Source organism: Syngnathus leptorhynchus, chromosome 14, assembly GCF_054491065.1.
Source record: "Syngnathus leptorhynchus isolate UIUO chromosome 14, UIUO_Slep, whole genome shotgun sequence".
NCBI lineage: Eukaryota > Metazoa > Chordata > Actinopteri > Syngnathiformes > Syngnathidae > Syngnathus > Syngnathus leptorhynchus.
Window position 1 is genome coordinate 6547955 of NC_141208.1, and position 16200 is coordinate 6564154.

General features: G+C 44.8%; 1 protein-coding gene across 2 annotated transcripts; it reads right to left on the bottom strand.

Annotated features, from left to right (window-relative positions):
- Positions 1–344: 344 nt before the first annotated feature.
- Positions 345–15148, bottom strand: per2 (period circadian clock 2). Of its 2 annotated transcripts, XM_085929831.1 has the most exons (24): positions 15001–15148; positions 11750–12284; positions 9651–9743; positions 9409–9563; positions 9149–9270; positions 8676–8877; positions 8320–8371; positions 7906–8048; positions 7696–7774; positions 7490–7596; positions 7169–7322; positions 6942–7056; positions 6548–6700; positions 6227–6296; positions 5939–6119; positions 5692–5810; positions 5106–5312; positions 4044–4313; positions 3106–3905; positions 2564–2686; positions 1831–2038; positions 1584–1746; positions 1248–1398; positions 345–1097 (listed from the first exon to the last, which is right to left on the bottom strand). In XM_085929831.1, the coding sequence occupies exons 2-24, from the start codon at positions 12178–12180 to the stop codon at positions 918–920; spliced, it is 4278 nt and encodes a 1425-aa protein (XP_085785957.1). In that variant the 5' UTR covers positions 12181–12284; positions 15001–15148; the 3' UTR covers positions 345–917. The 2 variants fall into 2 exon arrangements, with proteins under 2 accessions (XP_085785957.1, XP_085785958.1); XM_085929832.1 differs by lacking the exon at positions 2564–2686.
- Positions 15149–16200: the final 1052 nt, after the last annotated feature.

Here is a 16200-nt window from a genome sequence, read left to right on the forward strand (position 1 = left end):
CCAACTGCAGGGGGGCGGCTGCCTCACGTTCACACCTCATCCTGAAGTGTGAAGATGAGGAGTAAGGAGGCTCTCGCCTTTGACCCAACATGCTGAGTCTGCAGGATCTGACCCCCAAGAAATTTGCATTAGGAAGGTCAACCTCCGCAAGACTTTTGTGATTTCTCGCATTGAAGTGCAGATGGCTCAGCTTTAAAGTAAAAAAAATTGCCATGTTTCTTAAAAATCTTAAACAATGAGTGAGAATCGATTAACATGTGAATGAATCGCTGCAGCCACCATTTAGGATTTGCACAGCACACATTCTTGCTCCTTAAAATATCCCTTTTGAAATAAAAGTGTCATTGAATAAGTAGTCTTTATTTCACAGTATTTACAATCAGAGTGCAAAACCAGCAAAGACACACAGAAACAATGGTCCACCAACATCACTCACAAAAGTGCGCTTGTGCATTCATTCCACAGAGACAGCCAACTAAAGTGTTGTTACACATCACAAATGCAGTCCAACAAAACCCAAAAATGGACTGATCCAACACTTTCTGGGTTGTTTTGTGAAAAATAATTGAGCCAAATAGTGGCTCGCTCCATTTTTTTTTTCTTTTTCAACCCCCGTGAAGCTCCCTTTTTGTGTCTCTTCTTCAGTGCTTGACAAAAAACAGACTTAAAAAAAAACGGCACTTTTGTTTTTAAATCAAGCAGGGCAAAACATAACACAACAAAATTGCAGTCATCACTCAGTGATCGTCATTTTAACGCTCCTGTTGCGTTTACACGTAAATTGAGCCATTTAAAAAGTACAAAAAGAGATATTCAAGTGAAATATATACAATATATACAAAGAATTCATTTTGTATGTTTTCAAGTTGAGTTGAAGACATCATTTTTTAGATTAATAAAAAAAAAAAAATGCACATTCACGGTCGAGTACTTGTTTGAGTCTGAGAGCTCACGGTGGAGTCGACCACCGAGGAGGGATCCTCTCGGGGGGTACTCTGAGAGCCCCCCTCCACTAGGGGTTCCTGTTCGACTAGTTCCAAGTCCAGCAGGTCATCTGTGGGCGGGGCGTGGATGGCGCCGTCACAACACGAGCACACCTGGATGACGATAACATGTTGGATGAATGAGGACGTCCGATTGGCATTGGGGCCACTTCATTAGGCACACACGTACAACGCAGGGATATCACGTACTTCGTATCAGAAATTGTGCCATTAAAAAAGAAACAAGCTTGTTTTGCAGCGCACCTTGACATCCAGGACTTTGGGCAGCACCCCCTTCTTCATCCAGGGGTGTACCTGCATCAGCTCCTTCTTCTGTTCCTCGGTGAAGCTGGGCTGGCTATTCTGCATCAGCCTCAGCTTCTCGCGGTCCTCCTTGAGAACTTTCTGGATGTCGCTGTCAATAAAACCAAAATCACAATCATTATCGGGTCACGAATGTTTGAAGAGCAACGAACATGCTTTGCTAGCGGTTTGGGTAGGTCTAGTTGAGCAGAGTTACGATCGTTTGAAATATGAGTTTTTGCCAAAATAGGATTTGGAGGTCAAGCGAGGGTTTTTAAATTGGAAGTAGGTGCTTACCGCGAGGGCATCTGGTAGGTCATCATGACTTTGTCGTCAGCCTTGGCCATGAGGAGCCAAACGGGGTCTCGGAGAACGTTGTCGCCGTCGTCCGGGTGACCTTTCACCTTCTGGCTCTTCTGTGACGAGTCCACGCTTCCAAAATATTTGCTGCTGTTGCTATCTGATGGCCAAATCATTCAACAGAGAGATTGATTAAAAGCAAATTTTGGGAACAACAAAGTAACACTGGATGGTTTCGCCTCACCTGCCCCGCTGGCCGAAGCTCCGCTGTTGGACGTCCGGCCGTTGGAGGTCCCGCTGGCTGAGGTGCCGTAGCCGTTGGAGCGTGAGCGCACGGACCCCGAGGTGGCCGAGCCGGTGCCCGAACACGAGTCCTCCTGCAGGATGATGTCCAGCATGTCGCTGGACAACGAGGTGTTGTCGCTGTTGTTGCAGTCACCGCGAGAGCTCGCCTGGGAGGGAGACACACAAGCGACGTGACGTTAACTAGCCATCCTCAGCAGAAGGTGGCGCTATACAAGGGCAGTGTGACACGTCAGCTGCATCAGAAAGAAACGTCTTTGTTCACAAGATTTGACCATTGCATTCAATCAAATTGTAGATTTCAAAAGTGCTAAAAGATTCCTCTTCATCAAACGTTACAGGACTAAATAAAATAAAATAAAAATGAGTGTGGCGTTTGCTGACCCCTAGGGCCATAATTTGACCCCCAACAATATGATTAACGTGTTTGCTTTTCACTATTTTGAAAAGCCGGCAGTAAAGCACAAAGTTGCATTTGTCTGAGCATTTTAGTATCAGAGATGCAAATCGTCTTCATTGCATGAATGGTCTCCAACTACCAAGAGGTTCATAAATACGCAAAGCAGCAGTTGATCAAAATTTGTGTGAGATGGCCAAAGGGCATTAACGGACATATGGAATTGAGTAGGGATGGGGTTGGACAAGGATGAAAAGCTTTCGACCGGTCAGCCTACCTGACTGCTGCAAGCCCTCAGCCTAGAAGAGAACATGCCTTTATCCCAAGACAAACGCTCACAGACATGGATCGTGCCCTCGCAATACAACGGTCCAGGTGGACCAAGGAGACCGAGAGATGGCTAAAGGGTGTAAGGCATAATACAGCACGTGTTAACACCCAGACGAAGCTCGGGACCAAATCTGGCTTTGATACAGGGCATATAGAAATACATTCTCAATTTTTTGGAGGAATCATTCGGACTTTCACTCAAGTGAGAGGTGATCGATTGCGCTCGGGCTCAGCAGGCCCCACAATGGTGACTTGCAGGGAGGTGCAGCACATACACACACACACACAGAGGATACAATGCTCCCCGCTGTATTGGCCAAACCATTTTATTTATTTTTTTTAAATGGATCGTTTGTTTGAATATAGTTAAAGCATGTAAGATTTTTGTTCAGAATTTCCCCTGTAGGCGGGTCGGGTCCGGAAAATAAAGCGGGGGTTCACTGTATTTGATTTGGGGCTGGGGGAAAGTTTCGTCGTTTCATAGCCTACCTGATTCAGCTCTTTGGCTTGACCCCCGACCGACGCTTTCTCCCGTTCGGTCGCGTTGCCGCCTTGACCTCCGGGGGGCAACGTTGTGCCGTCCTGCCGGTCTCCAGAGAGCTCCAACTCCAGGAGGTTCAGGGGAGAACTGCAGCGAGACTGGAAGAGTGGCGGCGATGCAGACTGCGGCGTGGAGGCGCGAGACTGGACCTCCGCCGGGACTTTGGGAGCTTCCGAAGCCGGCGGGGGGAAGTAGAATGATGGCGTCACGTAGCCCACTTGAGGTGGAAAGGGTCTCTGGGGGTTGAATGGGGTTGGAGTCATAATGGTGGCTTGCCCGGGGAAGGTGGCTTGGCCCATCTCGGGGTGGTACGCCAGCTGCTGAGGTCCGGGACCCAAGGCCGGGTAAAGGTAGTTGGGTAGCACAAGAGCCATGATGGGGGCGACCATGGGTGCTACGTAGGGGGAATGAGTGACCCCTGGCGGGCAAGGAGGAGCCCCTTGATTGTCAGCAAAGCCTTGCAGGGGGGTATTGACAAAGGCCACCACCGAAGGATCTCTGGGGAAAACTTGGAGGGGGTAGCCCGGGAAGGCTACAGGGAACATGGACTGAGATGTGTCCGAAGCAGACCAGGAGGTGGGGTTGAGGCCTTGGTTCAGAGGAGGACCTCGCGGTGGTTGCTGCTGCCTCGGATAAGACGCGGTGCTGTCTGAGGACTCCGTCTGCTTGGCTCGCTTGGATTTAGTCTTTTTGATGCGTGCGCCACGCCGCCCCCCATTGAGCTTTGCACGCTGGGCAGCCGGAGAGACTGTGAAGATCAAAATTATTGTCAATAAAGTGGAACACACACATTCCGACAATCGGGCCAAATGTGAGCCTTTTTTCTCGTTCCGTCCTTGGTTACTCATGAATCTGTCTAAGTGTGATTTCTTTTTTTTTTTGTTACCGTCGTTGGTGTTCTTTTCCCTGTGGCGCTCCAGGTACTGCGAACAGTTGGCTTTGAGGGCAGTGAGCTTGCGCAGTTCCTTGAAGCCAATGAGGAAGGCTTGCTCCTCCTTCTGCGTATGGGCCGCCAAAACCTGCTTGGTCAAACCCAGTTTCCTGTACGACTCCCTCTCTTGGCCCCGAGGCGAATGGGCCCAAGACGGCGCCGTCTGTAGCGGGTTGTGGCCGCATTCTGCCGCCTCACCCGCCCCTGACACATCCTCTGTGATCTCTGAATAAATGACAGAGGATCAACAACTCAAATGAGTCCAGATAAGAACAGCAGAATTCATCAGCTCCAGAAGACAGTGGAAAGAACTTTGGACACAAACTTATACACGACTTGTACACATGCACACATTCACAGAGATGAGAGAAATCTGGAAGAAGCACAAAAGCATCACGTTGATCCTGTGATCAGAATATGTGGAGAAATCTCTTTTGGTCCTTCTTGGCCTTATTCCTTGGTTTCGATCACATCATCAAGGTGTAAATGTACAGTCAACAGTTAAAAGGCAGATGGATTTACAGTGCTGCAAAAAATGATCATCTCCTCGCTTTTCTCCTATTTCCTGCATTTTCCTCCATCTAAAAAAAATGGCATCTTGAAAAATGAGACCGCAGTTGTTGTTTTTTTTTTTTTAAGAATCATGACAGTGGTGCCTTGAGTGACAAAGATTTTCGTTGGTTTTTTTTGATTGAGCATTTTGATGGAGAATTTGAGCTACAAACAGCCCAAGGAAAAACTTAAACTCAAGGCGCCGCTTTGGTCATGGAATAAAAATCAAGTCAAAAATACATAATTAGCAATTATATAAAGTTAATTTTTTTATTTTTTACGTAATCTATTTAATAACCTAAAAATACTAATTTAATACAATTTAAAAATGCGTAATAGATTGAATACGAATTAGGTACCATGATGGTAATTCTGAAACGATAACCGTTTAAAAGCTACAAGAGAGGAAATCTGCACGAAGAGAAGAAAAGCGATGGGAGGCTGATCCTTTTCACGGCACTGTACCTGATTCTTGCTGAGGTTTCTTGTCGCCAACATGAACTATGGTGCTACTGTAGCTACACTGGCTGGTGATGGACACCACACTTTCGGGTTTGTTAGGTAAAGGCAGGGGCAGCGAAGTGCCCACTACCGCTCTGGCAGCGTCACTGGACTTTTTATCGCGGTGGTCCAAAGCGGAGAGACCGGAGTGATCCTTCAACAAGGCCGGTTCTGCCAAAGAGAACAGAGGACAAAAAAAAAAGATACTGACATCGGACTGCCATTTTGGAGAGTCTGAGAAAGAAGAAGCTTTGAAGCATGTATGTCCAAACTTTTGCCACGCAGAACCACGTGTTGGTAAAATGGAAGGAAAGCTTTCCAAAAAAAAAAAAAAAACTTCCAATTGATAGCAATATTCTTCTTTTCATTTTCTTCTCGTAACCTTTTTTTTTTTTGTAATTGGAATATGTGGCAAATTGAATGACAAATACTGTGCAGCCGGGGGGCAAGTGGCCCCCTGGGTTGGACTTTGGACACCCTTGCTTTTGAAAGATGACCTTGGAATAAGGCATTGTTGATTGTAACGTTAATGGCGGTGGGACGTTCATACCTTGAGAGGCCTGCATTGTGGTGCAGATTTGGTGTTTGTCCTCATCAGAGGACGTGGTGTTTGAGGATGATTGGCATTTCCTCTTCAGAGCAAATGGAACGTTGCAATTCTCCAAGTACCTGCAAGACCATCATAAGATTCAAGAATGAACTGATAGCATTTTTTTTTTTTTTTGGACAGAGCACGAGTACAAGTATGACTGAAATGGCAAAACAAGTTGAAGTTAGTTGCAACGTGTTGTTTGTACCTGACAATGCTGTCCAGACAGCTGATCTGCTGGTAGGAATAGACCTTCTGGTCGTTGAGCGGCATCTCCTCGTGGGAAGAGGACCTGCTCTCCTCCATCGGCGTGACGTTTTCCTTCCAGCTGAGGAGGCCCGACAAGTCCTTGGGCCGCACCACTGCCGGGTTCTTCTGGTCAGATTCCACTAAAAAGAAGGACTTTGTTTCACTTTGGATTTGACTTTGGGAAAATTTAATTAAGAGCAGGATGGATTCATCTTTCCAAGTAGAAGAGGTAGCAATCTGGACTTACTGCTGTTAATTCTGCACTGTTCCTGGTGCTTCTGAAGATGGACTCCTTTACAGATTTCTTGGAAGGTTCTCTAACAAAAGAAAAGAAGAAAATAAAGTTAGCCGCCTTTGTCTATTTATAATTTGACTTTACGGCACTGATCCGACCCTCCATATCATTTTGTGGTCGGAGAGTCTCGGCTAGTGATCAAAACTACCACAAGATGGCGCCGACGCAATATTTTCTGAAGCGCTGCTTTGGCCAGAGGACAGAAAAATGACTTGAGGAATAGCGAACCACAAATATAAATATTAATAACTATTAATGTGGACATGAACTCACCGGTCGGGCTTTGCTGCTCACTTCTTCCTCCTCATTTTCTTCTTGATGGACCTTGCTGCCGTTGTTGAGGCTCTCTGTAGAGGAGGTCATGCCCAGGAGGTGGTCGCTACTGTTCAGACTCCTGTAGCCACTCGACCCACTATTATGAACCGGCTGCAAGACAGACAGGACCATCATGAACAAAGGAGCCTTTTTATCGAGCTCTCAATCTTATTTAGCTTCTCTTCGTCATTTGGACAGTGATGTAAAGTGGACCTAGAATCGAGACTTGTGGAACACCAATGGTTTCACTGTAATCCCAGACAATTTTGACATTCAAGTAGCTTTCACTGTAAACAAAAAATATCTGTGGACTGAGTAGCCAGCCATGTGGAACCTTCTTATTGTCTCTCACCTGCAGGAGGAGTCTATGGATCTGCTCAGTGATCTCATGGATGTCTGAGTCCATGGCCTTTGACTCGGATTCAGCAGTGAGAGGGGCCATGAACACGTCCTCGTTGACGGGGCCCCTGGGGTCCAACAAATTAAAAGGTTTATTAAACGGAGTGGTGGGAAGTACCAAAATAGAAATACTTTGTCATTGCACTAAAGTAGAAAAAGTGTCTTGAGGTAACAACTCACGTTCGCACTTTGTGTCTCCCGATCACAAAGGAGACCTTGCGACTCCAGGGATTGACAAAACTGGACCAGCTGGTATCCAGGATGACGTATTCTCCATTCCGGGCGCAGAATCGGATCGACGAATGGTCGAACGGCTGCCCGGCGTACTGGAGGACTGGTCATGGGGAGGGAAAACATCACATTATTTTTAGGCAGAATTTGCAAAATAAAAAAAAAAAAATAGGTGAAAGCTTGATGAAATTTATTCCCATATACAGAAACAACCAACAAAGTGCAAAGAAATACAAACATCATTATTGAGGAGGAAGTAAAAGGACTCACTTTTTCTGTGGATGGCCAGCATGATGGGTCGGTCATTGGGATGCAAGTGGAGGAGGATGGATGTGCCAATCAGATCCTGTGGGAGGTAACCCAGGAGAGGAACCGCTCTGCAATGCAAAAAAATAGTTCATTGGCGACATAAAACCACAGGCAGAACTACTAAATGCTCTCAAACGGAATCGCATGAATGCAAATGTTTGCCTTACCGTTCATCCACGTCCTGGAAGACGCAACTTGGAGAGTGCGTCGTAGTGAAGACGCGCTTATCTGTCGGAATCCGGGGTGCTATCGAAAACACAGACTCTATTCAGTGAGGCATTGATAAAAGCACCACATTTTGATATCAACCTAATTTGCTTTCAAAATTAGTGGTGGACCAAAAGCAAAGATATGTTAACTTCTGTCAAGGCCCTTACCGTCATAACCCGAGTGAACCCTCTCGGCCAGGAGGAGACAGCAGAACTGGTCCTCAGCGTGCGCCGTGACTTGGACCTTCATCAGGTAAGGAGTCATTCGGAAGGGATAGTACTGCAGGTCGCCTTTACATTCCTTTCTGCCACTGGACCAACAAGTGGAACAAACAGTTGATTATTTGAAGTCGATGAATCAGATGATTAAAAATAAAAAATAAAGTTTTAATTCCCATTCCTTTATTTAAAAACACTGACGTTGTTCCAAATTAACCGTGTAGCAAATGGAAAAAGATACAAGATTCATTCTTATCTGATGACCAGTGACGCGCATATGATGTCACAAACTACGTTAAAAAACACACCCAGAGTGGAACCATAGCATGAATAAAAATCACACACAGCAGATGGTCCACCCACCTGATACGGCAGAAGAAGGACTTCTCCTGCATGCAGTCGGGCGGAAGAGACTCTGCGATGAGAAACGAGGCATGTTTTAATTCAGTGAAACCATAGGGCAATAAAACTTGCTCGCCTGCTTTTGTTCCCGTGGGGGCAGAAGCTGAGATTTTCACAAATTCCATTCATGCATAGCTTCGATTGCAATGAATTAAATGCGTTTTGGTAGATGATTGTCGGGAAAAACAAGCACCGATGGAGGGGGAGCGAGTGTTTTTTTTTTTCCCCACTCAAGTCAATGAGACGTGTATTCATCACTTGTAATTTCTTAAGAGCAAGGAAGGTCAGTAAAAGCTTTTTGTTGAACTTTTCCCTACCTGCTCCAGTGCACATGCTCCAGGAGGGCAGGCGGTACGGCGTGGTGTAGTTGTAGAATACGCTGACATCCTGCGGGATCAGGAACTCCACAAACTTGCTGTTGTTGAACACGTCCCTTTTGCAGTTGAGGATGGAGGCGGCTTGGTCAGAAATGTACACAATCTTTCCCGTGATGAGAGACACGGCTACTGCAAAAATGTCCTGTTAATGGGGAAAACAGCAACACTTTAATGGTCAATTCACTTTTGATGATAATAATAATAATAATAATAATAATAATAATAATAAAAAAAATAAAAAGAAATCCAATCTGTACCAGTACATCATATTCAAATTTTTATATTTCATTTTTGGAATCATTTTCATTAAAAAAACCAATTCAGATGCTAAAAGTCTATACTGGATGTTACCAAAAATTAAACATAATCTCCACCTAAAATTTTCTTACAGAGACAATCATTCAGTGACTTACATTGTTTTTGAGGGTATATTCCGATGTAATGCTGTCAATCTCATCGATGGTGTACGACGACACATCCAGGCCAGAAGGTTGACTGTCATTGGTCATCAGCAGTTGGTAATACTCCTCATTGGCTGCAAACATGTCAGACAGACTTGAATAACAAGGAAATTATTTAGACATAAAAATATTTTTTTAAAAAACAGGAATTCTAAACCAACTATTATCTGATACTGCTTGCTAGGGGTGCTGCAGAAATGCGTGAGCTTTACCTTCCACCTGCTTGACGCAGCGCAGGGCATACTTGAGCGTGTTCAACGTGGACGACTTGCTGCCGTGCCTCTTCTCGCTGGGCAGGTACAGCTTCAGCTCTTTCAGGGTCTTCAGCACTTCCTTTTGAGTCTTGGCTTTGGCTGATTCTTGACTACTGTAAGTGGCACAAGTGCATTTCCGCCCAGTCAGACATGCCAAAAACCTAAAGAAGCCCAATTTTGGGGTCCTCGGGTTTACGTACCTGCACCCGCTGGTGGAAGGGTTGTCCTGCTCGGAGCTGAGCAAACTGAAGGCGTTTGAACTACTGGGGGGAGATGGACTGTGGGAGTTTGAGCTGAAGGGTGGCAGAGAAAGGAATAATGGTGGTATGATCAAGTCGTGTAATAATAAACACAGATGTGTTCTCATATAGAAATTTTCCTCCAATCATTTCTCTAACATTGCTATCCTTCATAATAGCCTGCATGCTTGTCAGCCAGGAGAGAGGCCCTCAAGGTGGGCTCTTGTTTTCTTGAGCAAAAATGGAGGCGGACAATCTCACAGTTTGTGATGCGCTTAAGTTTGACCTGGAAAATGATTTTTTTTGCAGAAGAAAGTGAACGGGTTCCATGTTGTGTTAAAAACCGGTGCTGACAAAGGACGCCGCTCTCGTAAAATGTCAGCGGCTCCTTGCGGAGAACACGTGGCTTGGCGAGGATGGCGAAGAATTAGGAGGAGAAGTCAACTTTTAAATACAGCCAGCATGAAAAGCCATTAAGGTAACACATTACTAAGGCAACGGGGAAAAACAGAGCTCGAGAGCAGGATGGATGGATAAATTGATACATAATGATCTACTCGTGGCGTAATTGGTATTGACAAAATACAAAAGAGCTGAATAAAATCATCTGTAATAGTCAAAATGGAAGTCGAAATGCACAACCTAATTTTGTAAATTCAAGTCCGACTTAACAGCACTAACCGAAATACAGCAAGGTTTTAATCTCAGAAAAAGCCCGGCAGAGTGTCGGTCAGTTGACAATCTTAAGAAAGACCCGCTAAACCCAAAATGGACTCTGAGACGCTGACTCATCACAAGCCGGGTGTACCTAAATAGCAAGTTAATCCGGCTAACAATAGAGCGGCAACACCACAATTAGCAAGCTTTGAGCAAAGGAGGCCATTTAATGCAGTTACACACAATGCTCCAAAATATACCAGCCACTTTTAGAGAGGACTGGCCCAAAATGTACTGCTAAGCTTTTACAGGGGGCTAATTGGACTCCATTGCATCATTGGACTTGAGAGCTTTGGTTTCGCTTTTGACTAACATGTTTGTGTTCTATTGATAGCTGTTGTGAAAGCGCAATATAAATAAAGATGTATTGTATTGTGCAAACTGCTGATTCCTGACCGCTGTGCCGAAGCACGCACGTATGATGTATGAAATTATCTAATTCCACTTCAGTGAGCTAAAAATGGCAGCGATATTGATGGGGGGGGGGGGCAACAACATCACACTATTGAGCTGTCTTTGATGGTACGGCGCCAACACCTAAAGATTTTTTTTAACTCAATTTAAAGCTTCTATTGTATCTTTTGGTCATCTGGCATTATGGGCAATTGTTGTCAATTCGACATCATCATTTAACATTACAATGATGCACAATACTTGACTTTTTTTTTTTTAGAACATCTTACAGCACAAAACGCTTACCCAAGACTATTAACAACTGTCCGTTCCGTCGCCTCGCACTAAAAATAGCCAACTTAAGCCAATGAGAATAGAGCTGTCTTTGCGAAGAGTATTCGAGAGGAGCCGAGAAGAAAAAACTCAACGTGTGTCAAGTTGACTTGGCAGCGGCAAGTGGGTCAGCGAGCGTTTCCGTTTTACGGTTGAAGGTAAGGGCAAAGTGAACATTTTGAGAATGGCTGCCATTAGTCTGATATGGCCCTTATTTTGAACCACTCCCATTTGGGACATGAGAGAGGAAACTGTAAGAACATGCATCGCTCCGCCCTGGGACAAACACAAACAGGGCGTTGTCATGGCGACAAAGCGTCAGACAGCATGACACGGCCCTTCTGGCGTTATTGTAGAGCCAAGCGGCCGCTCTGCTGGATGACATCACCGGGGTGGAAATCTGTCTGGGAGCTTTTTTTTTTTTTTTTTTAAATGTTCCCACCAGTCCCAATGAACTTTGGCGGTTTCTTGCCGGCACTGAATCAAGTTCTGAACTGACTTTGACGTCACGCTTCCTGTACATATTCCATCTGTACTTCAAAATACATTTGGTTGACTCATCACTCAAATATGTTCAGCACACGTTGTATGAAAATGAAGATTTTCCACCACCTTACCTCTTGTTGCTTCCAGAAGACTCCAACAGGGCGGAATCTTTGCTGTTACTGTTGGAGCTGCCCGTCGACTCGCCCCCGTTGCTCCCGCGGCCCCGGCTCTCGTTGCCGTGCGACTCGGTCCCGCTGCCGCTGGAGCCGCTGCTCTTCATCTCCACGTCCTCTTCCAGCAACGAGAGGGAACGAGAACTCTTGCGAAGTTTGCGCGGGCCGGCGGGGGCGGGCTCGTGGCCGCTGCTATCGCTGCCTTCCGACGGCAGGCCCAGCTCGGGCCCGCCTTGGCCGTAGCCGCTCATCCGCTGCAGCTGCGCCACGGAGCCGCAGCCCCCTCTCGGCACGGGGCAGCACGATGCTGACGCCCGGCGGCTCGACGCGCCATCTTGGTCCTCCAGTACGGAAAAGCAGTAGTGCTTGGAGTCTGAATCTTCTGACATCGGGAAGATGAGCTGACTCCTCGTGGGCGGTGGTTAAGTTGAGTCGAGTGAACGCAATCACCCCATCGCCGGGCAAGTTGTCGAAGAACTGGAATGGGATTGCTCTGCTGAGACATGAATGAAGATAAAATGAAACGCGGCGCTTAAATCCTTTAGCGCATCGCTAGCCGTGACATCTCCTAGACAGAAGCTGAGCAAACCAAACACTTGACTCCTGTCAGCTTGTTTGAACTGCTTTTGCAACAATCGGCTAGGTTTTTAATAATTGATCGCATTCATTTGTTATAAAGGATAACATTTAAAAATCAATCACCTTGAGACCTTGACAAACACTCTGCAGGTGTTTCTCTGATCTACAGTGTGAGCAGGTTCAAGCTGCGTAACCTTTGAATAGAGAAGTTCTGCTCCATCTGAGGCCCCCGACCCTTTCAAAAGGATCATCTGTCGTGCCAAACGCAAACAAAACATTTACTTGAATGCCACGTTAGGCTGCAACGACCTGTTTGGCCTTTCCTGGCCTTCAGATGCCGCAGCTAGCAAAGATGACATAGCTAAAAGAAGACGACATTGTGGTTCGCTCTCAAACCGCACTCCAAGAACATTCTCTGGTCGTAGGAACGTTTCACTGTTTGAGCAGCAAAAATGCATTCGCCAGGGAGAAGTGGGTGAGATGACCACGCTGACATTTATTTGAGGAAAAGAACATTGTAATACTGAACAACGTTTCTGTATTTTCCAGTGCGTAGTATTCTGCAAAGGTTGATGTGTCATTTCTTCGAAGCTCATTCATATCCATACGCTGACATTTTGACGTGACCGTTTCCACTCATGACTAAAAATCAGCTCGGTCCGACGTACCCGCCAGGCCATCTCCGTCGCCAGCAATATTCACTCAGCACGATTAGCAGAAAAAAGATCTTGTGTGCTTCGTTTTTGCCCGCAGCGTATTATTTCAGTCACCATTGTGGCTTTTGCTTTCTTTCACAGAATACTTCGTGCACATCAACCACACAATGGGTGACACAACTAAAGCCGGGTTTAATCTAATTTCCGCACAATGGATGACGAAGACATCAATGGCCTCTCCCATTGAGACAAGAACAACGAGATCCCACCATTGACGGATAATCGGATAGCACAAAGCAAATCAAAACAACATAAGTGACTCATCTCGGCCCATTTCACACAGCTTGGCTGACAAATGTCTTTTGTGTGCTAGTTAACAATCAGTGGAGAAATAAAATCTCCGGTGAATGAAAACTAATAAGGCTTTATTGGGTGTCATCAATCGGAATCCGCCACTATGAAAGAAAAAAAGGGGGAAACCAATTATGAATTCTATTCAGTATAAAATCCTGAATGGAAATTTCAAAAGTTTTCATTTCTCCTTTGGGTGTGAACAGAAATTGTTTATGTGACCTACATCCACGCTCAATGACATCCCAGATGGACCTCTTGGATCCCCCAAGATCACCCCGCACACACACACACACGCATGCACACTGTGACAACACAAGGCTTCATTCTTTATCCCAGCGGCTAAAAAAAGGACAGGTACCAAGACGGGAAGGTCACATCTCGGCCAGTGACAAAAACAGAGTGCAGGTGGAGAGGGTGACACCGAATTACCGGTCCAACTTTCAACCTGTGACCCAAAGAAAAAAGGAGTAAGGAATTCGAAATAAGATTGCCCTCTCCATTGAGACAAGCCAAAAATACACATTGCATCCATCGCCGTATCCAAGCAACCTGAGAAACACTGCGGGGTTTTTTTTTTTTGTTTTTTTTGCCTGATGCTCACATTGTCTTTCTGGCTAAAGCAAAGCAAGAATCCTATTTGCATTTCCATCAATTCCATCTGTGCAAGCAAGAGAGACGACATAAAAATAGCGAACAAGCATCATTGCAGAAATCCTCAGCTTTGCTTGAGGATATCTTGACATTTTATTGTAGTGAATGCTGAATGAAGCTTACTTTTCAAGCATTGACCGCAGCACATTTTGCTCTTCATATTTTCCTGCACCCCGGAACAGATTCAAGACTCCTTTTGTGTTTTTTTTTGGGCTGTTAAAACATAGAGATGATGTCACCTGATACAGAATAAAACCTCCACTTTGTCTCTCTTCTCTCGACAGTATCAAAAGGTACAGGACGTTTAACTATAGATAATAATTGTGTGTGACAAAGATGCGGTTGCTTGGAATTCGAGTGGCAAATAAAAATGGAACAGCTCTCCAAGGTGCGACAGACTAACCAGCAGATCTAAAAAATAATTCCATAAATGTTTCCTCCGAATTGAGCGATTCCATATTGTTTACCCCTCTGCTTATACTAAAACAGTAACCATTACTGGCTGCCACACTTATTTTTCTTGATTTCTTATAGTGTTTCTTCAAGCCGGAAAGATACAATTTGAAATTACTTCAGTTTTGTGTCATATCTGTTTTGTTTTGTCTTTCGTTACAAAATTTAACCAGAGCATCCTCCGAGGTTGCATTCCGGGCATCATTCATTAATCGCGGCTGGATGTCAAACTCCACGGACATGTGCTGCGCTGCGCTCTTTATGTAAGGTGTTGTGTTGGACTTTCCATGCGACACCAACTCCGACACGTACGCGCTCTCCTTTTTATCTTTGGGTGCTCCCTCAACCCTTTAACATAGTTTAGGAATACACCGTTGATATTGGTGATAACTACAAAGTTGATATTCTTACGTGAAAGCCCACCCGCTGAGTCAGCTGATCCATTAGTCCACTGACACAGTTATGCAACTTAAACACTAGACAGCCTTTTAAGAGTGCGTATAGAGCTCCACGTACCGTAAAACAACCAACACTGGTCCCCGTGTGCACGCTGAAGTAAAAACTGGAATCCGGGTGGGAAAACTGGCACGAAATATCAATTCTTCGCTGCCCGTAACACTGCAACTCTCTCGGTCAGATTTGTACTCGCACTGCGTAGTGAAGCTCTGGCTGAGGTATTGACCTCATTGACAGAGACTCCGCCTTCTTTGTTTTTATTGGTTCTCTCGGCCGTCAATCTTGACCTCATGCGCTTCCAGCCAAGCAGTGCCATTGTTCCGGGTAAGGGGATGTCCTACCACAACGACGCACAGGTCTATGATTGGCCCGTACAGCTGTCACTCTATTTATATAAGCGCGTCACCAGTTTCACGTGGAGAACTAGAGGCGGAAGGCGGGGTCAGGGAAATTGGCCAATCAGCGGAGAGCAAGAGTTCCTGAATGAAGCGGCTGGGATGGCTGTTGTATAAACTGTTATACAAGGAGACTGCGCATGCGTTCAAGTATTAAGTTAACAGATACCAACGTTGTGAACTTGTGATATAACACAAGGTGACTAATAATCACAGTCGTACCTATTAGATCATTCTTCAATGTATTTAATCATTAATTCTCTGGTGTAATAAAAGGAAAGGCAGTTTAATAAAAAAAAAAAAAAAATCAGTTTCCCAATCTTTTTAGAGGCATATATTTTACATTGCAAAAAAATCTAACCCCAAAAAGTATACTGACCCAAAAAAAAGATGTTTAATTTTTTCTGAAATATACTAACAGTGTAAATTGGGCCTGTTTAGTTGAGCACAGATATCTATTTGTATGAAAGGAAACAGGTGAGCAAATTAATAAAAGCATTTAATTGTTCTGCCCATTACTATGTCATAAATCAATTACCAGGTAGACATTATTTGTTAAAAAAAAAAAGAGAATTATTGAACCAATTAAATGAAATGATAAAATTATGTATGCCGGAGAGTTTCTATTAAAGTGACATGTTTAAAATCAAATAAATTTGTATGTACCCTTAAATAAAATTGATTTGGCAGAAAATCCTTTTCCAAGGCACCGTGTATGAGTATTGATCCAGGAACGGAGGGAAATTATATCTTTCACAACACGTGTTATCACCTCTCCATCTGCTACAAGCAGAGACGGCGACATTTAGTCAGTGTTAATTGGCATAATCAAAGCTCAATTTAGTCCAATTTGCATTTATCTGGT

Bases quoted from the DNA above. Each gene is read 5' to 3' on its own strand.
- per2 (XM_085929831.1), bottom strand. From the start codon at position 12,180: ATGTCAGAAGATTCAGACTCCAAGCACTACTGCTTTTCCGTACTGGAG. The intron at 6,297-6,547 runs GTGAGTTCATGT...TTCTTTTGTTAG, and splicing joins TGAGCAGCAAAGCCCGACCG to AGAACCTTCCAAGAAATCTG. The intron at 5,313-5,691 runs GTATGAACGTCC...TCTCTTTGGCAG, and splicing joins CACAATGCAGGCCTCTCAAG to AACCGGCCTTGTTGAAGGAT.